The sequence below is a fragment of the Mustela nivalis genome, assembly GCF_964662115.1.
Source record: "Mustela nivalis genome assembly, contig: HAP1_SCAFFOLD_1907, whole genome shotgun sequence".
NCBI lineage: Eukaryota > Metazoa > Chordata > Mammalia > Carnivora > Mustelidae > Mustela > Mustela nivalis.
In genome coordinates, this window is record NW_028134757.1 from 63,405 (window position 1) to 90,292 (window position 26,888).

At 45.9% G+C, this 26,888-nt stretch overlaps 1 protein-coding gene across 1 annotated transcript in view; it reads left to right on the forward strand.

The window, feature by feature from the left end:
- LOC309858140 (lisH domain-containing protein ARMC9) overlaps positions 1-26,796 on the forward strand; it is a 67,292-nt gene extending 40,496 nt beyond the window's left edge. The window contains exons 9-14 of the mRNA XM_082750829.1: positions 1,628-1,726; positions 12,770-12,804; positions 16,216-16,327; positions 19,399-19,491; positions 24,570-24,660; positions 26,042-26,796. Coding sequence (XP_082606955.1) covers positions 1,628-1,726; positions 12,770-12,804; positions 16,216-16,327; positions 19,399-19,491; positions 24,570-24,660; positions 26,042-26,172 — 561 coding nt within the window. The 3' untranslated portion in view covers positions 26,173-26,796. The remainder of the gene's footprint in view (positions 1-1,627; positions 1,727-12,769; positions 12,805-16,215; positions 16,328-19,398; positions 19,492-24,569; positions 24,661-26,041) is intronic.
- The last annotated feature ends 92 nt before the right edge of the window (positions 26,797-26,888 follow it).

A 26,888-nucleotide genomic window follows, 5' to 3' on the forward strand; every position in this document is an offset into this window, starting at 1 on the left:
AAAGGAAGAAACAGTTTCAGGATTAAGGGGTTAATGCAAAGTCTCAGGAGCCACAGAAAACTTTAAAAGACTAGAACTGAAAAGTGTCCAGTGATTTTGACATTTAGAAGGTCAGTGGTGGTGGCCTTTGCCATGTGAGTTTCCGTGGAGTGATGCGACTGGAAGCCTCCGTGTAGTGTGTTGGGAGGTCCAGGTAGGGTGAGACAGCAAATGAGGGCTGTTTCTCGAGGACCTCGGCTGTGACCTCGGCTGTGACGGAAGAATACCGAGCCAGTGGTTAGTAGGTGAAGACCTAGTTTAGAGGAAGGGGAAGGTGCTTTTTAAATATGAACTGTATTTGGATGTGTATTTAGTTTATAGACAATGAAGAGGTATAAAAGGAAAGGTTAAAAACACAGGAGGAGAAAGAAGTGTTTACATTTTGCTTCTATTGAAATTCAGAGGAAATGGATGCAGGATAAAGTGGCAAGTGCGGGCCTGAGACGGAACGCTTCTTTGAGTCACTTCATAAGGAGCTGAGTGTCAAGCAATGAGCACAGACATCTCCCATGGACACACCGAGCCTTTCATGTGTCTGAGGCAGACCAGAAGTTTCTAGTGGGTCGGTGGAGTCCTCCAAGGAGAGAAGAGGGTACAGCTCTTTCTGACTCATGAATCAGTTGTTTGGTCCTTGCATGGGGACAAGCAAGTGAGGGTGCAGAGAGGGGCTTGTGACATAACCATGTGGGAGTTCACCTTGGGGAATCATGAGCCCGGGGGAAAGGGAGCTTCCCCTCCAGCAATCAGGCATAGAAAAAGGGCTGAAAGGGTGCAAAATGGTTACCTCCAGGGATTGGCATATGGGGAAGGATGGGACCAGGGAGAGGTTGGGGCACTTGCACAATTTAAATGTGCATTCTTTTTATAAAAAGAAAAGATACAAAATGAAAAAAAATTCAGAGATTATCACCTGAGATGCAGTATGCCAGTCCTGAATTACAATAGCTAGCCAGAGGGCGGGAGAGGCCAGAATCGAGTGCAGTGACAGGGACAGCACTGCACCTCATGCTGGCTGGCACTGGATCAACAAATATCTCCATCATTCATTCTGCAAGCATGTCCCGGACGACCTGGCCTGCATCAGGCATATGCATATCCCTCTGTCACTGTGACTAACAGAGGAGACCTTGTTTATCTCACTTGACAGGTTAGACGGCAAGGGGCGGAGCTGTGGGTTTGCCGAGTCCAGCACTGGAGCCCAGATTTTCAGATGTCACGCCCACCGTCCTTTCCAGCACACGTTGGCCACCCGATTGACTTTCTTGCTTGAATACACACACACACACACACACACACACACACACACACAGAAATGGCTTAAAATCAGTTTCTTTCACATGTCCATGAGAGTACATCTCATGCACTTAAAGAACTTAGAATATGACAGTCCATGATCACAGCACCAGGGTGTTAGCGGTTTTTTCTGTCAGGCCCAGTGCTCTAGCTCCCAGAGCTTCTGTTTTCAAGCAGAATTCCATCCGCATACCTTGCAGAAAGACCGGTGAGAGCCCTGCTCATCACCAGGACCCGTGACGTCCCTGGGGGTGCTTTGGGCCTCTCACCAGCCAGCCTCATGTCCTTTCTGCAGATCACCCCGGAGTACCTACAGAGCGTGTGTGTCCGCCTCTTCAGTGACCAGATGCGACAGAGCCTGGCCCACAGCGTGGACTTCACAAGGCCTGGGACGGTGAGGCTTGGGGCTGCCCCCCCCCCCAATTTAAACATAGCCTAACTGGAAAAGTGAAAGAGCAAGGGCAAATTACATGCAGGAGTCTGCATTTCAGCTGGCCTCGGAGGTCTAGAAGGTTCCGGAAGGAAAGAAAGCTGTTTTTGCAGAGTGAGCAGCTGGGAGCTGGTGTCCTGGGGGTGGCGGGAGAGAGGCACAGTCTGCTCTTCCCACTGGGGCTGTTCGGTGCCCAGGCCTGGTAACAATTAGCAAATCAACAGGAAAGGAAGGAAACTTCATTCTCTTTTTGAAGCCGAACAGTCAAAGACAGGCGCTCTCTTTTTTTCTTTTCTTAACTTTTTACTTGGAGTAATTGCATACTTACAAAGAAGTCGCAAGAATAGCACAAGGGACACTTATATACCCATTACCCAGATTCAGCAACTGTTGGCATTTTACCCATTTGTTTAATTTGCACATACGTGTGCACATGCACACACGCACACAGTCTGTTTTCTGAGCCATTTGAGAATAAATCACATATATTATGGCATTTTGCTGCAGTGTAGAGTTCCTTTCTTAATAGGAGTGCCCTCTTATTCTAGCCATACAGTGATCACTTGAGTAAATTTAATGTCTTTATGATATTCTTATCTAATTTGGGCATTTTCCAATTTGTCACTTGAGCCATGTTCTTTATAGTTGGTCCCTCATTGAAGAAATAGAGCATTTCTCTTTTTTGTGTTTCATATTTCCTCATGATTAGATTCAGGGTTTGCATCCCAGGGTGAAATATTACTTAGGGAATATTGCATCCTTCTTAGGGTAGCTCACCCAGAGGCTTGTGGTATTGAGTTGGGGTTCTTAACTTGAGGAGCAAGGACACCTGCGTGTCCTGCAGATGTTTCCAAAGCCCTTGAACCCATGTCCCTGGAGCTCACCCCTACTTGCTGCCTGGACCACCTGCTAAATAGTGGAGCTAGGTGTATTCAGTTCAGAAGGAAATGCCGAGGGGTCCTGAGCCACCCTCCCTGGGTCAGAGCCACGGCTTTTAATTAAGGGGAAGGGTTTGCACATTAAATATTAGGGTCTTTATAAACAGGGGCCTTTTTTAGTATTAAAAAATGTATATCCTACCTCATTCTCAAGTAGGTTTAAAGCAACTTATTATGAGAAAACACAAATATGAAAAATAGAAGATGGAAAGAACGAAATTGTGGTTAGAACTCACAGAAACAGGGCACCTAGGAGGCTCAGTGGGTTAAGCCTCTGCCTTTGGCTCAGGTCATGATCCCAGGGTCCTGGGATCAAGCACCACATTGGGCTCTCTACTCAGCAGGGAGCCTGCTTCCCCCTCTCACTCTGCCTGCCTCTCTGCCTACTTGTGATCTCCGCCTGTCAAATAAATAAATAAAATCTTTAAAAAAAACAAAAAACCTCACAGAAACAAAGTAGAGTGGTGGTTGCGTAGGGCTGGGAAGTAGGGGAAGTGGCAAATGTTGGTCAAAGGGTATAACTTCTAGTTATAAGATGAATAAGTCCTGGGACTTTATAGTGTTGTGGCTAATGTTAACAATATTATATACTTGAAGTTTACTAAGAGAGTAGATCTTAAATGTCCTCACCGCCCCCCAAAGTCATCAAGGTGATGGGCATGTTAACTAACCTGATCACGGTGATCATTTCACAATACATCCATGTATCGGTGCGGCACTTAGGACACCTTAAACTTATACAGTGTCCTCTGTCAACTATGTCTCAGTAATGCTGGGGGGGAAAGAAATTGTGGTTAAAAGAAAACGAGCGTAGGACGGTGCAAGTAAGCCCTGGCCATGGCGTGTCAGAGCTGCTGGATGCCGGTGGAGGCAGGCCTGGCCTGGCTCTGAGCTTCTTCTCAGTCAGTACCTCTTGGGCCCGGGAGTAGGTGTGACTAACTCCCAGGGGAAGAGAGACGGTTGCCTAATGTTTAGTATCTGCGTTTCACTGCATCTGAAACAACATATGTGCTACACACACAACATGGGAAGCACGGCAGTGAGCTGAATGACCGCGAACCCGCCACACATTCCTCCAGACAAGACCATTCCCGGGCCATGGACACCCTCTCTGGGCCCTTGAGACTGCCAGTTTCTTTTGTGATCTTCACAGAAAGGACACAGTAATGTGGGGGGAGAGCAAATGTCCCTGACCCCATCACTTGGCTGCTGCCAGGAGCACTGTAGAGCCATGGTGGTGGTGGCTGCGCCACAGGGGGGCACCTGAATAGCTTAGTCAGTTAAGCGTCTGCCTTCAACTCAGGTTGTGATCTCAGGGTCCTGGGGTCGAGCACCGCATTGGGCTTCCTGCTCAGTGAGGAATCTGCTTCTCCCTCTCCCTCTGCTGCTTTCCCTGCTTGCACTCTCTCTCTCTGTCAAGTAAATAAAATCTTAAAAAAAAAAAAGAAGCAGTAGCAGCTGCATGATCTGTGCTTTAGGATATGGCCACAACAGTTTTGGCATGTAGAAATCTTAGGGATTCGGCCACTTTTAATTGTCAGGAAAGCACACAGAGACATCCAAGTTTCGGAAAAGTAACTTCCTTGTGGACCTTCCAGGATAAGGGGGTTCAGACCACATCCCCGAGGACTGGCTGAGTTGACCCTCTGTGTGCACTGTACATTTAGCTATAAGTCAGTTAAGGAGTGTTTTTACCAAGAATGATGGCTTTTTAGCAGTAATTGGCATAGCGAGATCTATTAGGACTACTCCTTTCCTCCCTGCCTTACACTTATTTATTAGTTCAGCAAATACTTAAGTGTTTTTCAGGTCTGTGCTATAAAATCCCATCCTATCTTGCATATACAAGCATCCTTATATTTTCACTTTCCTTTGGCAGAGTGATGCTCCCAGGTTATTTAAAAATGGATATCGTGTGAATAAGGAGCAGTTTAAAAGGGAGGGAGGGGAGCACAACATATCTTGTATTGTACCCCATTAGACATGAATGTTTTTTGTCAAGAGATGAGTGCTATCATTCTTCCTGTTTCAGTGATATTAAGGTACAGATTCTAGGCCTTCAAAGCCAGAGGAGAGAGGATGAGCCCTGTTTATCTTAGTTCCTAACCATTTTCTTTCTCCTGAGTCACTAAGGAACAGGCAATAAAATCTGCAAACAATCCTTTATTAGTCCCATAGATTTCTCTCTGAGATGATAAAAAGTGGATATGAATCATTGTAAAAGAACATCCTTGTGAAAGTATAATATGTGTATGATATTGGATTTATAATGTGTGAAGAGGAAATTAGAGTGCAGTTTAGATAGGAAGTCTGGTGGTTGAATAGTAGGATTGAGGATTTGGGAGAGGAGGGCTGCTTTCTTACTTGCCAAGGGTTTAAAGTCCAATGCTAGGTCCAAACACAATGCCATCAGTTTCAAGATAAAAAGGTGGGCACGGCCCAGCATGCCCTTTAGTGTGGTCCTGCATCAGTTCCCCTCTGTGCTGTTGACCTTGACCAATTCATTGTACCCTATAAAGGGCCCATCAGAACAGTGCTGGTATCCATAAAGTTAGTATGTTTGATACTGGCTTTTTAAAACTGGCTGTTAAGAATCTGGCCTTCTGTGACCTCACTCACCGTTGAAAGTTCAGAAGGATTCAGTAAGTAACACCCTTCTAACCCCTGAGTTCTGAACCATTTGGAAAATAAGACAAACGAATAAAGGAGAAAGGAGCTGACAATATTGCTATTAACTCTGATGAAGCTTGTATTGGAGAATGTGGATTTTCTTTATAGACAGGTAGGTTTCCTACATTTAAATCCTGGCATTCAAGAAATACCACCACCCCCCCTCCCCACCCCCCAGTCACAGCCAGCTCTGGCCAAGCCCCGCCCCTCCCCTCCCCCAGCACCGCTGGCAGCAAGGGCCCAAGGGCTCTAGGACTGACTCCTGCCCCAGGAGCACTCATCTTCTCCCACCAGGGAAGCCGGGAGCAGGCCGATGTGTGCCCGGTTCTTTCCGAAACCCACAAAGCCTAGAGTAGGGGGGAGTAGGGCCCTGTGGAGGAAATCCCACGAGCGGGGCCTAGTTCACGTTCAGATGACTGTTTCCAGATTTCCACGCATGTGAGTGGAGCGGGTGGTCAAATTCCAGTGTTTGCAGAGGGACCAATAATGACGGGATTGATTGTTTGAAAAGAGAACTCTCTCAGGTGGCCCCTTCCAGTTAGACTGCCTGTCGCCACCGTCACCCCCTGGTTTGTCATCCTGCATTCCTTACCAGCCCAGCCTCCAGACCATGGGTTAGTATCTCCTGGGAGACAAGAGAAATCTGAGTTTATCTCTTCAGCAATCTGATCATTGTTAAGAAGGGAAGCTTCTCCCTCAGGGCACAAAAGGTAGGGGTTTTTTGTTTCCTAGGATTGTACAAGTAATACACAAATGTGCTCACTGGAAAATATGTAACAATTTAATAGTAAAGTGAACACAAATCCCTTCTTTCCATCACACTAACCCTATCTCCTCTCCCGCCACCAGGGTCCCTGGTGACTGTTACATACTCATCCTTCCAGACTTTAAAATTGATATAGAATCACTCTGCAACGATCTCTCTGAACTTAGTACATTTTAAAGAGTTTTTTATGTACTTCTGGATTTATTAATACTTTCCTTATCTTTTAGAGTTTTAATTTAAGAGCAGTATGGTTCCTTTAACCATTCCTCTAGCAAACCTTTAGGTGGCTTTTCAGTTTTTTGCTGTATCTGGTAATGATGTAGCACACATCTTGTATGCTGCAAATAGCACGGGAAAGAACCATGGTTTGTCTCTCTTCTTAGCCCTTGGTTTGTGCTGGCAAACACAAATGCAGAGACACTCCAGGGAAGGGGTGTCTAATGGAGGAGAGTGACCATCTTTACTTGCCTTAGGATGGACAGAAGTGGGGAGGGAGAGGGCTGACCATGGTACAGAGTCCAGTGCTGACTCCAAAGGTGGAAATCCAAGCATAGCTCCATGGGTGAATCCCAAGTCCCACCTCGTGGTACCTGCAGGTTTTGGGGTTGGTTCATTGGTGGAGAAGTTTCCACTTAAATGCATCCTTACTTGGGAAAATGGCCCATTTGGGAATTAACTCTTTTTCAGCAACTCCCAGGTAGACCCCACTGGGAATATAAGTTAAAATGCTGCCAGGTGTGATTGCATTATATATACTCAAGGCTCATGACCTGCGAATCTTAGAGAGCATTTACTTTAAATCCAACCATCCTTAGCAATAAAAACCTGCAGGGGCCTCGGGCTGGGGCTGGTGGCGGTGGTGGGGACCCTTTCTCAGGGTGGTCAATTGCTCAGGAGACACTGCAATTGCTCAGGAGACATTGCTTGGCACTGTTCTGCCAAGGAGGACTCTTCCTAAAGCTTGCTGTAGTGTGGACAATGGCTCTGGCTTGAAGTTCAACACCTTCTGACCTTGTGTTGTCTGTTGCGTTGCTTTCTTAAGTCTTCGTGAGATGCCTGCTCCTTGTCTGCCTCACCACTGTGTCTGAAGGCAGTTTTCCCAGGTCTCGTATCCTTTTCCTGAGGAGGAGTTGCACACCTAGCCCACCTCCCCCTGCTGCGCCTCCTACCCCAGTGCCCGTCACATTCTTGACCTCACCCTGGTGATGTAAGGATTGACCACCTTTGATCTCAGCCAGTTGGTGGGACCATGACTGGCAGAGAATAACTGACTAGCTCAGATTTCTCCTCTGACTTCCAGACCTTCTCCCTGTGAATGTCTGATCAGCATATCACTTCTGCATCCAAAAACGGGCTCATCTTTTCCTCCAAACAGGTGTTCTCCCCTCTTGCACTTCCTGTCTTGGGGAACAACGCTCCAGAGAACACTTGCGAATCATCCAAGCCTCTTCCCTCTTTGGGGCCCTATGTTCAGGCCGTCCTAGGGATCTGGGGGCCTTCTTCCCTCCTGACCCATGTCTTTGTTGCCTTGTGTTTTATTGAAGCTCTTTCTCTTTCTGTCCTGGCTAAAGCAACATTTCCTAACCGATCTCTTTCTTAAAGCTCTCACCTTTCTGATTACTCATGCCCACGGGAGCAGGGATGACCTTTCCGGTTGTGTCTTATTTATTCATGCCCTCAAGTTTCAGGAGGGATGTCAGTCCGTTCAAGCATGGATCAGGTTACTGTCTTGTTTAATACCTGTCTTTGCTCTAGGTCTGAAGTGCTCAGTGGGGAGTCTATAGCCTTCTGTGATCTAATGCCCGTCCCCACACACAGCGATGGTCACAGAAAGTAGAAGAGGCCTCAGTACCCTGGCCACTAGCACTTCCCAAAGTAAGCCTGTTGCTGCTACCTTTCCTTGGCCGAGGCTCTCAGATACCTGCAGGCTACAGGGCAGAGGCAGGGGGCCCTCCGGGACCTGGTAAGCCAGTGGGGCCCTTGGGGACCTGGTAAGCCAGAGAGATGCCTGCCTGGGAATCGCATCTGGGATCTGGGAACTCGGCACTCGGGCACTACACCGACTCAGCCTTATTTCCAAATGCCATGGGAGCAGTGTCCCATTTCAGCCCTCCTCCACCCCCCACACGTACCCCTGCCATCCATGTCTTGCAACTCTGTGTTGCAGAGTTGGCGGTAGCAACATCCCTTTGCTACGTGTGGAGCTGCGCTTCCAGTCCCCGGCTTTTGTGGTCTCTTCTGCCGGGTGGCCAAGGCCCGTTTCCTCCCACTGTGGTTATTTAACCTCTTCTAGGTCATCTCTGTCCTGGAGCTCGCTCACCAGGGGGCCTGCCTTCCCTGTTCCCCTGCTCTCCTACACAGCACAGGCAGCCACAGTGGTCCAGCTTACTTCCTAAGGCCAGGGGGAGGCTGGTGACAGGTGGGCCTGGGCTTAGGCTTCAGGCCCCAGACCGTGCCTGCCACAGCCTCGGGGCTCGGATGCTGCTGCTGGCTTCAAGCCATGGCTTCTTTTCTCTGACCCTCTGGGGCTGCCCACACCTGCGACTGTTCTGTGCAGCCCATGCCTACAGACCCTGATCCTGGCGGGTTCTCCCGTCCCCAGAGCCAGCCGCTGTCGTATGAAGTAGGGGACGGGGCATGCTCCAAGATGCACAACATGCTGAAGTCTCTTCTGGAGATCCCCCCCGCCCCGTACACGTGCAGATGCTCTGACCAAGGGACACTGTGTCATGGTACACCTGAGACCGAGCTCTGCAAACACTTTTTCTGTCATCACAGAGCATGGGCAGAGCCCCTCAGCTTGCTGTCGGCCTGCTCCTGTGCCCCCATCTGTCCTTGTCCCTCCACAACAACTGCTGGCTTCGGGGAGCAGTGACGGCTGAGGGCCAGGCTCAGTCCCTGGCCTGCAGGGCCCTGGTACCCCTGGTACACTGCTGGTACTGTTCTTGCCACCATTTGCCGTCAAGGCACAGAGAGTTCTCTGACCACTGATTCTCCCCACTGGCCTGTAAGCTCTCTGAGAAGGGGGCTTTGCTCTGTCACTCTGGTACCACTGTGCCCGGCAGATGGGAGATGGGAGGCAATCAGGAAATACAGGCTGAAGGGAGGAGCACATGCCTCTCTCTCAGGAAGATCATGCCGCCCCATTCCTCCCACAGCTCAGCTCTGGGGTTTTGTTTTGTTTTGTTTTGTTTTGTTTTGTTTTGTTTTACTTGACTGGATAATAAAAGCTCAGTAGTGTCTAACATACTGCTTCTTCTCATGAAAGTGTTAGTTGTTAGTGCTTTTCAATTAATTTCTTTACAGAACAAATAGAATGACAATGAGTTTAGCAAAACAGAGGTAGTGTTTTAAAAGAATAGGCCACCTGGCGGGCTCAGTTGGTGGAGTGTGGGACTTTTGGTCTCAAGTTAGAAGTTTGAGCCCCATGTTGCGATTTCTTGATTTCGGCTCAGGTGATGGTCTCAGGATCATGGGATCGAGCCCCTCATGGGGCTCTTCACTAGGCATGGAGCTTAAGATTCTCTCTCTCTCGCTCTGCCCCCTCCCCCATGCTCTTTCTCTCACACACACACTCTCTCTCTAAAATAAATAAATCTTCTTTTTAAAGATTTTACTTGAGAGAGAGCACACAAGAGCACAAGCAGGGGGAGTAGCAGAATGAGAGGGAGAAGAAGGCTCCTCACTGAGCAAGGAGCCTGATGTGGGACTTGATCCCAGGACCCTGGGATCATGACCCGAGCCAAAGGCAGATGCTTAACCGATTGAGCCGCCCAGATGCCCCTAAACAAATATTTTTTAATTTTTATTTTATTTTATTTTTTTAAAAGATTTTATTTCTTTATTTGGCAGAGAGAGAAATCACAAATAGACAGAGAGGCAGGCAGAGAGAGAGGGAGAAGCAAAGCAGGCTCCCCACTGAGCAGAGAGCCCGATGCGGGGCTCCATCCCGGGACCCTGAGATCGTGACTTGAGCCGAAGGCAAAGGCTTAACCCACTGAGCCACCCAGGTGCCTCCAGATCTTTTTTTAAAAAGATATACTATTAAAAAAATAAATAAGCTCTTTTATAAATAAATAAATTATAGGAAACATTTTCTTAAGTATGTGATGAATTTTATTTGTGGATCTATGAACTAGCCAATAACACTATAAAATATAAAATATTTTATATAAAATATAAAAATATATATTTTTAAAGATTTTTAAAGATTTTATTTATTTATTTGATGGAGAGAGCAAGCACAAGCAGTCAGAGGGGCAGGCAGAGGCAGAGGGAGAAGAAGGCTTCCCACTGAGCAGGAAGCCTGATGCAGGACTCAATTCCAGGACCGTGGGGTCATGACCTGAACCAAATGCAGACCCTTAACCAACTGAGGCACCCAGGTACCCCTAAGAGTGTTTTTTATTTTGTCTTTTATTTGGCTAATATTTTAATATGCCTCTGCCCTTATTTGACTCATTTAACTTATTATCTTGGCTTCTTGGTCTTCTGAATGTGTTAGATGAGTAATTTAGGTATAGTTCAAATTTATTTTCTCAACTCCTTGCTATTTAAGTCAATAATAGGAACAGGCATTTCCTTTAATTAAAAAAAAAAAAAAATCAAGGGCTGGGGGAACCTGGGTGGCACAATCATTAAACCTCTGCCTTCAGCTCAGGTCATTATCCCAGGGTCGTGGGATCGAGCCCGCATTGGGCTCCCTGCTCAGCAAGAAGCCTGCTTCTCCCTCTCCCACTCCCCCTGCTTGTGTTCCCTCTCTTGCTCTCTCTCTCTGTCAAATAAATAAATAAAATCTTTTCTTAAAAAAGTCAAAGATTAAAAAATATAACTTGGTCATGAGCCATTTAAAAGTGAGATTTGCTGTCTCCAAGGTGGGAATCTGTGTGGCCTGTAAATATTGTAGACAGAAGCAGTAGGGAATGGAGTCATCACCTAGGGCCAGTTTATTAAATCGGTCAAGGATTCTGGAGGGCCCATCTTGGGACGTCAGTCTTCATTCATTCATTCAACAATTGTTGATCATGTGCCTCTGTATGCCTGGCACTGTACGAGTTGCTAGGTACATATATAGAGAGTAATGTGTCTCTACTCATTATGGAACTCAGTGTCTGCTAAAGGAGAAAGCACAGAAATCATTGAAAATAATCATGGTTCAATGTGGTAAGCGTGGGTAATGACCTTTCCAGAGCTGTGGTGACACAGAGTGGACAGAGACCCACTACCCCCACTTTTGGAAGGGCTCCAAAGAGACCCAAGATCTCTTCTCTTCTCCTCACTTTTTTTCCCTGGAATTCCTTAGAACCTATCCCAAACATTCTGTCACTTTACCTATAAATCATTCAATGTATTTATCTAACAGATAAGGCCTTTACAAAACTAAAAGCAAACACAACTGCAATGCCAAATACAGTTAGCACTGTATTCCTCAGTATCATACTGCCTTGTGCAGTCCCTATTTAGATTTCCCTTATTGTCTTAAAACATCTTTTTTTTTTTTTTTTTTTTAAAGATCTTATTTATTTATTTAACAGAAAGAGAGATCACAAGTAGGCAGGGAGGCAGGCAGGGAGAGGGGAAAGCAGGCTCCCCACCGAGCGGAGAGCCCCATGTGGGGCTTGAGCCCAGGACCCTGAGATCATGACCTGAGCTGAAGGCAGAGGCTTAACCCACTGAGCCCCCAGGCGCCCCTCAAAACATCTTTTATAGCTGGCTTGAGTTGGTCCAACCAAGCACCACACACAGCATTTGTTTTTTGTTTCTCGAGTCTGTTTTAGTACCTGTTTAATACGGCATTGTTTGTAGTGGCAAAAACAAAACAATAAGTAGGACACTGAATATCCATAAAGTGGGCAGTGGATTGGCCTATAAATAGGGTTAAAATGGAGTAGGGAGGGAGGGGGATTTTTCTGTAAACACCTGTATAGGGTTTGACTTGGTACAAAGTATATGTTATTGTTCTACTAAAAGAGAAAATCTTAATAAAGAAAAAAGTCAGCATAATAAGGTGATCTCCGTTGCTTTTGTTTTCTGTGACATCTGACCAGGCAGCTTTAAGTGCCTCTGGGAGTTTGGCTGAGGAGGACCCACTTGTTTTTTTATGGAGCATTCCTTGGAGCAGAGTAACAACAAACCAAGGATGGTGGGCATCTTGGGAACTACTTGAGTAGTGTGTTGCTTAACTTCAGTTTGGGCTAATTTTTATCTTATTTATTTCTATTTTTATTTTTATTTTATATTGTGTATTTAAAATTTTCTTTATTTGTTTTAGAGAGAGAGTGCAGTATTGAGTATGTGTGTGTGTGTGTGTGTGTGAGCATGGGGGCGGGGGGGTGGAACAGAGTGGGAGGGACAAGCAGACTCCACGAGGAGCCTGATGCAGAGCTCATCTCATGACCCAGAGATCATGACCTGAGCTAAAATCAGGAGTCGGATGCTTAGCCAACTGAGCCATGCAGGCACGCCTGTTTGTACTAATTTTTAAATCATATATAGTTATGATAGGAGAATCCTGATGGATCAAAACCTCTGCAAATCTGTTGATTTTGTGTGAGTACAGTGATTTAGGATTAATGCATTGCTCTCACTGTTTAACATGGTCTCTCTTCTTCTGTTTCCGCCCCCCATCCTCAGGCTTCAACCATGTTGAGAGCTTCCTTGGCACCTGGGTAAGTAATTGCTTTTAGGAGTTGTTAGGATGGATCACAGCTCTAGATAAAACTAGAATCCAAAGTAACGTTCATGGACATTCATCTTAAGAGTCTAGCCTAGAGGAGTACCTTTGATTAGCTAGAGCTCCATGTGGATATAAAGGAAATACCAGTAATTATAAATAATACTGTTAAACTTAAAGTACCTTCTAGTATTAATTCTCTTTATTTTGGAGAGCTTGCATCAAATGGGAAAAAATTGTTGAATTGTTCCTGTGATATTCTGTAGAGATTAATCTTCTGTTGTAGGGCAGACATCAGAGGGCTACAATGTCTAAATTTTATGTTCTCTGCTGACCCACTTGTGACCAGGGCCACAGGATAGCTTTGTGGATGCCTGAGCTTTCCTATCCATATCGATTAGGTTGTCACCCGTGTGGGTGTCTGGCGTTCGGGAATTTCATCTGGCATGTATGTTGCAGTAACAAGTTGAGAACCTTTGACAGAGGCTCAAGGACTAGGATGGGTTCTGATGACCCTCTGAGCACCGCCCCCACCTTGTTGGGGGTGTTCAGAGGATGCTGTCAGATCACTCTGACCCTGAGAGAGATACAGCTTCCCTCCTCCCTCAGGCCTGCGTGAGTCTGACACTGACCCTGCACTTTGTTCTCTGCAGATGGCAGCGGCTGTATAACGTAGTGCTGATGAGACAGACAGCCGTGGTTAAAATCCCACCTCTACCACTGGCTTTGTGACCTTGGACCTCTTCTGTAACTTCTCTGTGTCTCAGTTTCTTTATTTGAGAAGAGACAATAATAATAATAACTTTCTCATAGGATTATTGTGAGGATAAAAATGAGTTCCTGTGTATAAAGCACTTAGTACAATGCTGGAACTTAATAAACTCTCCGATTTGCTAATGTTGTCCCCTGGGGTGTAAGAGACAAGGTCACCTGCAGAGAGTAAAGGGGGTAGTTGGTAGAGGGGCTAAGGAGGGCAAAGGAGAAGGTATGCCACAGTTCTTGGATGGCAGGAGAGTGGCTAGACCACAGAAATGTGGGGCGGCTGAGCAGCTTAGTTGGTGATATATTTACTGGCCAATATCACCATTATGGACAAGTAACTATAGCCCACATTTGACAACGTCTCTTCCCTCCAGAAAAAGCCCCCAGCTATAGAACAATTTTGGACTTGGCTTTACACGTGGAACTTTTTGTCTAGAAGAACACCTTGTTTAAATTTTAAATTTAAAAAAATCTTTTTTTCATGTTGAAATAATTTCAGAGCTACAAATACTGTACAGATAATTCCCTTACGCCCTTCACCCAGATTCCTCATGTTGATATTCTGCGTAAGCTCAGTACAGTTGTCAGAGTCAGAAAATTAATGCTGATGCCACATCATCTCATCTTCAGGCCTTCCTCACATGTTAGCAGCTGCTCCATTCTGCCCTTGTCTGGTCCAGGATCACATGTTGACATGGTTGTCGTGTCTGTGTTTCCTTTCATTTGAAGTCATTCTTCTATCCCATTCATGGCCTTGACACTTTCGAAGAATATTGACCAGTTATTTGTAATGGGGACTTCTAAAATATCTGTGTTCATTTTTAAACACAGCCGTATTGGCCTCAGGAAAATAGGTGCCAGAATGATCAGTGTGCATGTGCGCAGGGCTCTGCTGTGTGATGTGCAGACTAGAACCTCCTCCCAGGAGTGTTCGCTGAGATCTCATTTGTTGCCCTCTTCTCTGGCCTTTTTCTCCCAGGCCCTGTGAGAGGATCGCCTTTTGTCTTTTAAAAACTAACATTAAGAAAACTAGTATGTAATTTTTTTATATAATGTAATACATGCTCATTACAGAAAAGTTGAATGCTACAGGCACATATGAAGAAAATTTATAGTAGCCTAAATGCTGTACCCCCCAGGGTCTTACCTCCTTTCCACCTTCCACCCACCCTTATCTCTGATCCACACTTTTAAAACTAATGAAACGAGTGAAATGGGTGAACGAGACCAAGAGGTGCAGACTTCCACTTAGAAGTTTGCCTCCTGGGAGGCAGTGGACTGCGTGGGAACTGTAATCAGTAATACTGTATTGCAAATTTAAAAGTTGCTGAGAAAGTAAATCTCAAAAATTCTCATCCCAAGAAAGGAAACGTGGGAACTTTGTGTGGTGACAGAGGGTAAAGAGACTCAATGTAGTGACCACTTAACCATCTGTACACAGATGGCGAATCATGATGCCGGATGCCCGCAGCTAACATCATGTAGCTCGGTTACGTGTCAATGGGAAGCAGAAGAATCCCTCATCTTTTTTTTGTTTTTTTTTTTGAAGATTTTATTTTTTAAGTAATCTCTACCCCCAACGTGAGGCTCAGGCTCACAACCCCAAGACCAAGAGTTGCACACTCTACCGACTGAGCCAGCCAGGTGCCCAAGAAGCCTTCATGTGCCTCTTTTCACCCAAGTCCTCAGGAAGCCCGCATTTAGTATTGTGCCCAGAGTACTGATCTTAATATTCTCTGCACAGTGTCAGGAAGACCATACTGTTCTTTTACTTTTGTTTTTTGACTTGTTTTATGCTGAAATGATTATAATAGAATCACAGGAAGTTGACCCCCCCAGGCCCCGCAACTCCGTGGTGACATCTTCTGTGCCAAGTACACCATCAAAGGGAGGACGTTAACATGGGTACAGTGCTGTTAGCCAGATTGCAGGCCTCGCTCCCTTGCACTGGTTCTCCCGTGCGCTCCAACCCCCACTGTGGAGCAGAACAAACTGAAGATGCTGGGGAGACCTTCCTTCCCCTGAGGGCTCCACTTGGGTCCTCTTGAGGAGGGTTTGCAGATGGCCCTACTTGCTCCTCTCTCCCAGATAAAAACCCGTGCTATTTCCTGACATGCCCTTTTACCTCGTTGGGGTCAACTGTGCTCCCACTCTTCACAGTTGTTTCCTCACCCTGGTCTGTCCTTTGTATCCCCCCAGTTCGGTGCCTCGGGCCTGAGCAGGCAGCAGCTGCAGGATTTCAGGGAGCACTCTCGTGGGTGCTGCTGCTGCTGCTGCTGCTGGTCTCCAGCTTTGCTCCAGATACTAAATAGGACTGGAGCGGTGCTGCGAGGGCTGGTGCCTCCAAGGTGATTCCATCCCCGTTGGATGGAGCCCTGGCCTTGTGTGAGCACAGCAGTTTCTACACCTGGCTAGGCAGGGACTCCTTGTGTGGGGAAAGACATTCAACAAAGCCCCAGTACCGCAACGGGAAAGGCAGAGCAGAGCTCGATGACACGGGATGGGGGCAGAGGGCGGCGGTCCTGGACTTCATTCCAGGAGTGGAGAAGACAGCCAGGCCACCGCTGGTGTCCGGAGACTCAGGAAGTCTAATGAATGTGCCCTTTGCCCTTTTTTCTCTATTTGAATTTGTGTGGCTGAGTAGGAAACTGAAGGATGTCCCGTTACTGCCCTCCTTGGATTATGAGAAACTGAAGAAGGATTTGATTTTGGGGAGTGACCGCTTGAAAGCCTTCCTGTTGCAGGCTCTTCGCTGGGTACGTACCTTTCCCTGGAAGTTAAGACATGGTCTTCTTGGCTGGCTACCTTGCTTGTATCTTGTACCCCATCTACTACAAATCTTTCCTCGTGCTGCCTGCTGACACCAAGAGCTAACGGTAAAAACAGCTTCTGAAGACAGCCTTGGCCTCTTGGTAAAAACCTGGGTGTACACCTCGCATTTGCCTTTGCCTTCCCTCACTCGTTTGCCATGTGCCATTTCAAGCCTGCCCCCATCACCTGCTGTAAGCCACCCTCCCAGCTAGGGGGGTTGGCGCGGGAGCGCCCAGAGTCACTCTCTTATGACAGCTTCGCAAAGACTTCTGCGTTCGTGTGCTATGTGGGGCCACTCGAGCAGACAGTGGGGGTGGACCCTGATGAACCAGTCTTAAGAGACATCAAGCCTCATCAGAGAGTTGCTTTTCCTCCCACTCTTGAGGGTAAGCCAGTGGTTTTCAAGGTTTTTAGTCTCTTTTTAGACCTGTTGACACTCTCGGAAATTACCGAGGACCCTAACGGCTTTAGTTTATGTGAATTCTATCTACCACTATTTATAGTATTAGAAATTAAAAACCGAGAACATTTCTAAATATTAATTCATTTAAGATGAACAATTATGAATCCATAACATAACATAAATAATATGTTTTTTATACATAAAAAATAACTCTTTTCCAAACCAAAAAAGAAAAAAATCAGGAAAGTGGCATTGTTACACATTTTGGCAAATTTCTTTACTGTCTGGCCTGATGGAAGGACAGCTGGATTTTCACATCTGCCTCCCCAAGTGAGTCATCACAGTGTCATACTTCATATAGCCTTTGAGAGATGGACCATGACAAAGATAAAAGCTCCTGGCTGAATCAGTCAGTAGAGTGGGCAACTCTTGATCTCAGGTTTGAGTTTGAGCCCCACATCAGGTGTAGAGATTACTTAAAAAAATAAAATCTTTGGAGCCCAGGTGGCTCCATCAGTTAAGCATCTGCCTTCAGCTTAGGTCATGATTCCAGGGTCCTGGGATCGAGCCCTGCCTCAGGCTCCCTGCTCAGCAGTGGGTCTGTTTCTCCCTCTCCTTCTTCCCCTCCACCTGCTTGTGCACCTTCTCTTTCTCTCTCTCAAATAAATAAATAAAATCTTGAAAGGAAATAAAATCTTAAAAACAGAGAGATCATACCTTAGTATTATTATGAAAATAATCATGACCTTGTAGACTCCCTGGAAGGTCTTTGGAGACCCCTAGAATTCCCCAAAGTACACTTGAGAACTACATGTCTAGGCCAACACTGGTTGGCCCTTTAACTGAATAATCCATTCTAACTTAGGCTGTAATAGTGTCAGACCCCTTCATGGCTCCCTGAACTTCAGGGTATTGGCATCAAAGTGGCTTTGAGTAATTTCCCCATCTCTGTAGACAAAGGTCTCCTCACTTGCACTTTGGAAGATTGGTACATGATCTCAGGGAGTGCTCTGAGAATGCATCCAGGATCAGCAGACGGAGTGCTGTGGCCGATGGGTAATGTCTGCCTCAGTTGACTAGCATGGGTGCCCACCGTGAGGAGTCGCAGGGGCTATTGCCTCTGCCTGCTCAAGTTAGCAGACTCATTCTCTGGCTCCGAGTTTGTCCACCCAGCAGCTCCTCCTCTCAGTCCGTGCTACCGAGCCTCTTAGAGAGGCAGTCTATTCCTTTGCCAAGTGAATGACATTGTCACAGATTAACTGGGAAGAATAAACAGGTGTCTTAAGATCTTGTCTGTGTCCCCCTCCAACTCGTCACCCCTTCACCCCATCCCAGCACCCTGGCCCTGGCTTCAGGGAACTTGGTGGAAGGGCGGCAGGCCCACCTCGGACACTCTTGGCACACCCTCCTTTAAGTGCCCTCTGCCCTCAGGGCCTTCCTGTTTGGCCACAGTGGATCCAGTCTGCCAGTGACACCCACCTCTGGAGGCCTCCACCTGTCAGTCCTGGCGGGGGGTTCTCCTGCTCTTGTTGTCTCGCAGTGTGGCTCTTTACACATCTGGCTCCTCCTCGGCCAGTGGCAGGGCCCACAGTCTCAGGGGTCTCCAGTGGGATTTTCCTGGGAAAGCAAGGACACCTCTCTTTATATGTGACTTTCCCATATAATTCATACCTGTACATACTCATACGTACACACACACACACATTTCAATACTCTCCATACATTTTTTTTCTACCCCTATGGACAGTGAGTTCATCCTTAACACAACACAAGAGACTTATGACTTTAAAAATCTACAAAATTCTACCACTTACCTCTTACACACGCACACTCGCACACTCGCACACACACAGTATTGCTGCATCAGTCCCTATGGTAATAAAGTCTAGCTTGTTGGTGATGCATTGGCTCCAAGCCCTCCACAGCCTGCCCTGTGCCCAGCTCCCACTGGGCTCCCCCAACATGCCCCCTGCATTTTCACGCCTCCTCAACCAGTACCAGTACTTCCTCTCCCGCCCTCCCCCCACTACCCACCATATTCACATTCCCCCGTGCTGGCTGATGGTCTGCTTGTCCTTCAGAGACCAATTCTAGAGCCCCTTCTTGTGAGGAGAACTCTCTAGGTGTTGGTGGGCTCTCCCTTATCTGTACACTTACTGTCTGGGCATTTTTTTTTTTAAGATTTTATTTATTTATTTGACAGACAGAGATTACAAGTAGGTGGAGAGGCAGGCAGAGGGAGGGAGAGGCAGGCTCCCTGCTGAGCAGAGAGCCTGATATGGGGCTCAATCCCAGGATCCTGGGATCATGACCCGAGTTGAAGGCAGAGGCTTTAATCCACGGAGCCACCTAGGCACCCCCAGTCTGGGTATTTTATCACTTCCCTTCTCTGGTGAGCTGACTCGCACATCACCCATTAGGAAATACAACATCATAACTCCCTGTTAGTTGAATGGCTGCCTGGGTAGCTACCCCCCCCCTACCCCCGCCCGGGTATTATTTGCTTTGGTTAAATGTAGTTACTACTACTGCCATTTAAAAGATTCCTACTCTATGAACATATTTCTCCATATTAAAACTTGGGTCTCTTACTTTTCTTTTTCTTAATTCTAGCGCTTGACCACGTCCCATCCTGGAGAGCAGAGGGAGACCGTTCTGGAAGCTTACATTGGCAACGACCTCCTGGATTGTCACAGCCACAGCCAGGTCTGTGAGAGATGGGCCAGAGCCCAGCCAGGGCCTTCATTTCTGGGGGATGATCTTAGCAGTAGGGGGAGGCTTTACTTTATATGGTATTTTCAGCCTAGTGTCTGTATGTCAGCCTTCTAGCTGGTGAGGTCTGCTACTCACCTAAGACATCGGCCCACTTTTTACTTCTAACAGAGTCCTAAACATATTAGAAATGCTTGATTCAACTCTGGAGCTCTTTCCTGTCCTTCTTCCTTTTCCCCAAATCCCAACTCTTTCCCTCACTTCACTGCTTAACCATGAGTCCTGCAAGCTCAGCCTTTCTTACAGTAGACAAGGCGGGTAAGCCGATTCAATTGTTGTTTATCTGGGTCTCACCTAAAATATGTTAACACTGTATTTGTATATAGCTTTGGACCAGATAGGTCTGATGATGCAGTGGGAAAAGTGTGGGATTCGGAGTGAGGTTAACTGGTTTCAAACCTCTGCCCTATGGCCCATGAGCCAGACAACCTTGAGTAAGTTACTGAGTCTCAGAGCGCATGCCACCTTGGAGAAGGAGCCATTACCTGCCTCATGAGGTTGTGGGGTTGACTGTGTTTGGTCACCCGTGGGACATAATTAACCCAGTGCCCAGCACAGAGTAGCCATCATGTGGTGGTTTCCCTCTCCACTGTTCACCCCCTTACCTGTTATCAACTCCAGGCTTCGCTGGACAGAGGCGGAGTGAGATCTAGAACATGACATATATAAGACACTGCACTTCATTATCTCCATCAGTGTTATCCAGAATGACTCAAATACTTCACCTCCCTATTTTGGCTTCACAGGGTGTGCGCTGGGTGGAAGAGCAGCATACCTTAGGGTCACCGATGAAACAGTGCCCCCACAGAAGCTAAGCACACATTAGGCTCCCCTGTGCATGGGCAGTAACACTCGAGAATTCTGAGTTGCTAGTTTATTCTCTGAATGTAGTCTTATTGCTCCTGTGCGAGTTAAGTTTGAAAAGTAGTGTCTCAAATTTTTGACTTATTTCCTTTTACTTTTATTTCTGCTTATTTTTGTAATGGCATCTGAAACCAACTTACCAGGCATGAAGCGCCTGATAAATAGATTGTCTGTGATTTTACCACCTCAAATTCAAAGAGTAAATTCAATATCGAACCTTTCTAAAACTGTCTTATTTCATTGAATCTGAGATGCATTTCCCCCCCATTTTAGGATTCTGGGAAATGAAAGCATATCTAGTAGTCAATGGCCTGTTACAGTTTAATTGGCTTCTTGCCTTTCTTGGTTGTATATATAAAAAGCAAAGTGTTCTCTAATGAAAGATGTCTCAGGTTTTGTGATTTTTGTCACAATCCTCTGATCTCTATAGCCATCGAAGACATGTCATTTTTTCCCCTACTCATTATTTTTAATTGTCACGGTTTATTTTAAGCAAGGAATGAGCTGGAGCTATCGTAAGATGTCAGAGAATCTGCAGAGCAGGAAAACTCAAGCATAGTGGGTGCTGTGTCACCATGACACTGGAGAAATTGGCCCTTTCAGCCAGGAAATTGGACTGGTTGTTTAGTGAGTTCTAGCTGAGCCATTCTTGAAGTTTAGCATGCGGTCTTATCACCTGGGAAGCTCATTAAAACACAAATTCCTGGGCCCCTGCGGCCTCTACTTAGTAAGTCTAGGATGAGGGTTAGAGTTTGCATTCCCAACAAATTTTCAGGAGATGCCCCGGCTTCTGGGCCAGGATCACACTTTCAAGAATCATTGTTCTTTCTTGTTCTGTCAGTTGGGGGAGCGTATCCTATAGTTAATAGCTTTTGTAGATAGGGTGGGTAAGCAGTAGATTCTTTGAGATGATATATGTTGGAAAATGTCTTTATTCTTTGTACGGAACTCTAGGTTGTAAATAATTTTCCTTCATTATTTGGAAGATCTTGCTCCATTGTCCTTTATGTTCCAGTGTTGCTGTTGAGAATTCCAAGCTAGTCTAACTCCTGATCCTTTGTATGTGGCCAGGTTTTTCCTCCCTAGCAGCCTGTGGAGTCTTTTTTCTTTCTCTCTCTCTTTTTTTTTTTTTTACATTAAAAAATTTTTTTATTGGAGTGCCTGGGTGGCTTGGTGGGTTAGGGCCTCTGCCTTCAGCTCCCGTCATGATCTCAGGGTCCTGGGATCGAGCCCTGCATCAGGCTCTCTGCTCAGCGGGGAGCCTGCCTCCCCTCCTCTCTCTGCCTGTCTTTCTGCCTACTTGTGATCTTTCTCTCTGTCAAATAAATAAATAAAATAATAAAAAATTTTTTTTTATTATGTTCAGTTAGGCACCGTATAATACATCATTAGTTTTTGGTGTAGTGTTCAGTGATTCATTAGTCGGGTATAATAGCCAGTGCTCATCACAACCCATGTTCTCCTTACATCACCCTGTTAGCCCATGCCCCCACACCCCTTCCCCTGGAAACCCTCAGTTTGTTTCCCGACATCCATGTTCTCTCATGGTTTGTCTCTCTCTCTGATTTCTCCCCCTTCAGACTTCCCTCCCTTCCCCTGTGGTCTTCCATGCTATTCCATATGTTCCACATATGAGTGAAACCATATGATAATTGTCTCTCTCTGCTTGACTTACTTCACTCAGCGTAATCACCTCTAGTTCCATCCATGTTGGTGCAAATGGTGGGTGTTCATCCTTTCTGATGGCTGAGTAATATTCCATTGTGTATATGGACCATATCTTCTTTATCCATTCCTCTGTCGAAGGGCATATCAGCTCCTTCCACAGTTTGGCTCTTGCGGACATTGCTGCTATGAGCATTGGGGCGCATGTGCCCCTTCTTTTCACTACATCTGTATCTTTGAGGTAAAGACCTATTAGTGCAGTTGCTGGGTCATAGAGTAGCTCTGTTTTTAACATCTTGAGGAGCCTCCATACTGTTTTTCAGAGTGGCTTAGTCTTTTCTTTATCACCATTGTTAATAAATATCCTGTTGATGTCTTTCCTAAGGTGTATTTTGGTTCATTGTTTTAAGTGTTTTGTGAGCCCTTTCATCTGACAAGTGCAGTCCTGGGAACTTTTCTTGATTTTATTTTCTTGATGATTTCCTCTCTGTTTTCTCAATTCTCTCTCTGAATGTTGGACCTCTTGAACTGATTCTCTCTTTTCTCTCATATCTTCCATATTCTTGCTCTGCTTTCTAGTAGATCGCCTCACCTTTTTTTCCAACCCCTCTGTTGAGTTTTTCACCCCCTTTTTTATGGCAATCTTTTTTCACGGATGTGGTATGCCTCTTGTGGCTCTGAGGCTACTGTGAGTAACACATTTTTGCATATCTCTGGTTTTCTTCTCCCTACACAGCCCCATTTTCTTCAAGTCGCCCCCGCCATTTGTTTTGACCCTATCTCCCATATTGAAAACTTGCCGTGGGTTTCTGGTAGACCTTGGCTTTCTCATAATGTTTTGAGTAGGGGGAATGAAAGCCAATCGGAAATTCTGAGGCTGAGGGTAGGGCTTGTGGACGCAGAGCTCCACTGAGGGTGATCTAACTGGTCTCTCTAGTAGAAACCTCTGATTTTAGGATCTCTGGCTCTTTTCTCTTGGGCTGGTCATTTTCCTCCAAGAAGAGTCTTCTAATCTCCTACCTAGAGTGTGAGGATCTGGGTGCAACCTTCTGGGATCCAGGTAGAAGAAGATGGGGTGCTCTCTGTTTAGCATTCATTCTTCATTTAGGCACTGTCTCTTCATCCCATTTGGGTGTAGAAGCCCTGCTCACCTGTGCCAGGTGTCCGCCTCTGCTACAGGATTTTTGTTCCCTTCAGTGCCCATGGTTCTTGATCACACTTCGAAGAATGAAGAGGTAGACCAGATAAGAGTGGTGGACAGCAAAGCAAAGTTGATTGAGCAAGAGTATAAAGCTCCTGGAGAGCGAGGGAGGCCTAAAAGTGTTGCCTTTAAAGTTTCTAAGTTTAGGGGGTTTTATCAGCAGTTCTGCAAAACTATCTTCAGCAGTCAGGGTCATGCTGAGTCGTGCCAGTCAGGGCTCTGTTCACATGTCTGTCTGCCTGTTAGATTAACATGTCTGATGATCGACTTTTTTTCTGACATCTGGGGGCTTTGGTCTTAACTGCTCCTTGCCCATGGTATTGACAAAGGCTTTGTGGTTAATTGTCTTATTTTAGGACATTCTGCAGAAGTCATTTCTGCAAAGGCTGCAGAAAAGAATGCAGGTGTGATTCTGTCTCAGCTGCAAAACAGGATGTCACTGCTGTTCGATCTTAACTGTCCTGACTCCATATTTTCTTGTTGGGGACCCTGGCCCTGAACTCCTACCTGTCCAGCTAACTCCTCACACCTCCAGAGACCTTTTGTGTTACCTTCACAAGGGAACGCCCCCCGGATGGATGGTGGGGAGTCTGCAGGAGGACAGTGGTATAGGAGCGGCAAGAGTGGGATCCAGCTGCTGCTTTCACAGCTTTCATTCATTCTTCTTCCATTTTTTTTTTCTTTTGGAGGATTGCGTGCTGTAAATTGGGTAATTCCTCATTGCCCGTTGCTGCCTTCAGGACTTGGCATTCTTGGGTCTGCTATGTCTGTCACCACCTGGCCTTTCTGATTCCGAAACTTTGTTGTTAATAGCTCTTGTGCTGTCTCTCTGTCCTTCAGAATTTATATATATATATATATATATATATATATATATATATATATTTTTTTTTTTTTTTTTTTTTTAATCTACACACTGTACTTCTTCTGGGGTTTGCAGGGAGCAAAATTAGATCTGGGTATTGGATCTGTCACTAACCTGGAAAAACAGGAGTGGGAAGCATCACAAACAGCACGGCCTCCCCTGCTCCAGTCACCAGCAGAGCGCTCTGTGTAATACAGTCTCTCGGCTCAGAAGTCTGAATAACTTGTTTTTGTCAACCCTCGTTTAAAAAATCTGTTGGAAATTGAGATTTCCAGATGAAATGTTGACTTTGGTCTGTTTATTTCACCTCTAATAAATCCATGCAGAGGTAGAGAACAGCAGACCCATAGAGGAGACGTATGTTTAGCTGTTTTCTTTAACCTCATCCTTGCTTTCTCTGGATGGTTCTGCCCGCAGAGGAGCGTCCTGCAGCTGCTGCACTCTAGGAGCGAGGTGGTGCGACAGTATATGGCCCGGCTTATCAATGCTTTCGCATCCCTGGCCGAAGGTGAGTCAGCCAATGCATTTTGTTCCTTTGGAAGTGGCCATTCTTCGAAACGTTTCTTAAAGGAGCTCTCAGTTTCCTCAGTAGATTCCTGTTCAGTGCACTGAAGGGGTCTTGTGCAAACTGGTTATTGTTGTATGGCTTAGTTTATGTCAGAGTCAATTTTGATGATCTTGGAATTTACTTTATAAGGCTTCTGGTTCTATTTTACAAGCTTTCTGGTTTTGTAGCACTACCTTTTAGATTGTTTTCAAGTATATAACAGGTAATGCATTTTCTATAATTTTCCACTGAAGGCAAAACAAGGTTAGTTAATTAATCAGAACTGATCCCAAAAAGCACTACATCGTTTCCTTCAAGAGGCTGCAGCCTCTTGGGGTACCTGGCTGGTTCAGTCGGTGGAGCGTGTGACTCCTGATCTTGGGTTTGTGGGTTCAAGCCCCACATTGGGTGTAGAGATTACTTAAAAATAAAATTGTAAAAACAAACAAACAAACTGGATAACATCTTAAACCACCAGGATTTGAAAATTCCAAAGATAATACATACCAAAGCCGAATTCAAAATGATTTTACAAAATATTATTATCTTCCATAAATTCTACTTTGTTTCAGCTTCTTAAAGGGAGTTCTCAAATTATGACTATATGATGTTCCAAAAGTTGGTTCACTTACTCATTTGCTTGTTCTTCCAACCATTTAGCAGACCTTTATTATGAACAAGGGTACATGCACTAATATTATCTGTGTCAAGATAGAGGTCCACAGGGGGCGAATGATAACTCAGAGGTATGGTTCCCAACTCCTTCTCCAGGCACAGGTACATCTAGAAGGAGGCAGGAGTGTGCCCAGAAAGCATTACTGTTTGGCTGCCTCTATTATAAAGACTAAGGAGCCCATAACATATAGATTCCTCACCTTCTTTCTCCCTGTAGATCTGGCAGTGCTCCCCACAAAAATATAGTGATGAATTATGTTTAAAGATTATTTATTTAATAATAAATATAGAGATATAATAATTGGGGGTGGGGAGAGAGAAGCAGATACTCCAGTGAGCACGGAGCCCGACACGGGGCTCAATATCACAACTCCAAGATCACAACCTGAGCTGAAATCAAGAGTTGGAGGCTTAACCAACTGAGCCACCGAGGTGCCCCATGATGAATTATGTTTCGATTATAAGAAGAGTGGTTTTCTCTTCATTAAATAGTTGGTTGGATAAAACCAACTTTGCAGAAGAAATAGGTTTTAAGTTTTTTTTAGAACCTAAAATTACCCAAACTCTACATGCATTACATGCAAAGTGTTCAGAGAGAATGGTTTTGTGGCATGAACTTAACACAAGATAAATTCTCTCACCCGTGCATCTCTGGTTATATTGTTAGGTCGCCTCTACTTGGCCCAGAACACGAAGGTGCTGCGGATGCTGGAGGAAAGGTTGAAGGAGGAGGATGAGGACATCGTCACCCGCGAGAACATTCTCGGGGCCTTGCAGAAATTCAGCCTCAGGTGCTGACCATGCAGTAGGTCACAGCGGTCCCTGTGAAAGTACATAGGGCTCATGTGAGCCACTGTTTAGCCCCCGTGGCAGCCCAAGAGGCAAATGATATTTTCCAAACGATACTTTTCAGTTAACATTTAGGAGAAGGTGGGTTACTTTCCAAGATGGAGCTAGAAAGCTTATCTCGAATTCCCAAAACCGCCCTGCTCAAGCTGCTGTGGAGGGGGAAGTGCTGTAACCCTGTCCTCGTGCGTGGTAGTTGGTGCTGGCAAGAGTTGGATCGTGTTTCAGGCCGCGCACACGGTGTAGAGAGGTGCGCATGCGCAGAACCTGCCAGGGCTAAACCGCGCGTTGCTCACAGCGTGTTGTGGGAGGTGCACGTACAGGAGCAGTGACGTTGGTGCACTGGGTCATTGGTGGCAGGCAGGCCGGGAGCCTCCCGCTTCCTTGTGCTAACATCCCAGCAGCCCACCGTGCAGTCTCCGTCTGGACCCTGTCATGACTTGGATCCTCTATCCATCTCGAGCGTTTTTTTCCTTCATGAACAGCTTTACTGAAGTGAACCCTCAAAGCACGTAATTCACCCCTTTTAAATGTACCGTTCAGTGATTTTTAGTATATTTACAGAGTTGCCCAACCATCACCACAAGCTAATTTTAGAACATTTGCATCACCACACAAAGAAACCTCATGCCCATTTCCAGCCCTTGTCCCCTCCCCACAGCCCAAGG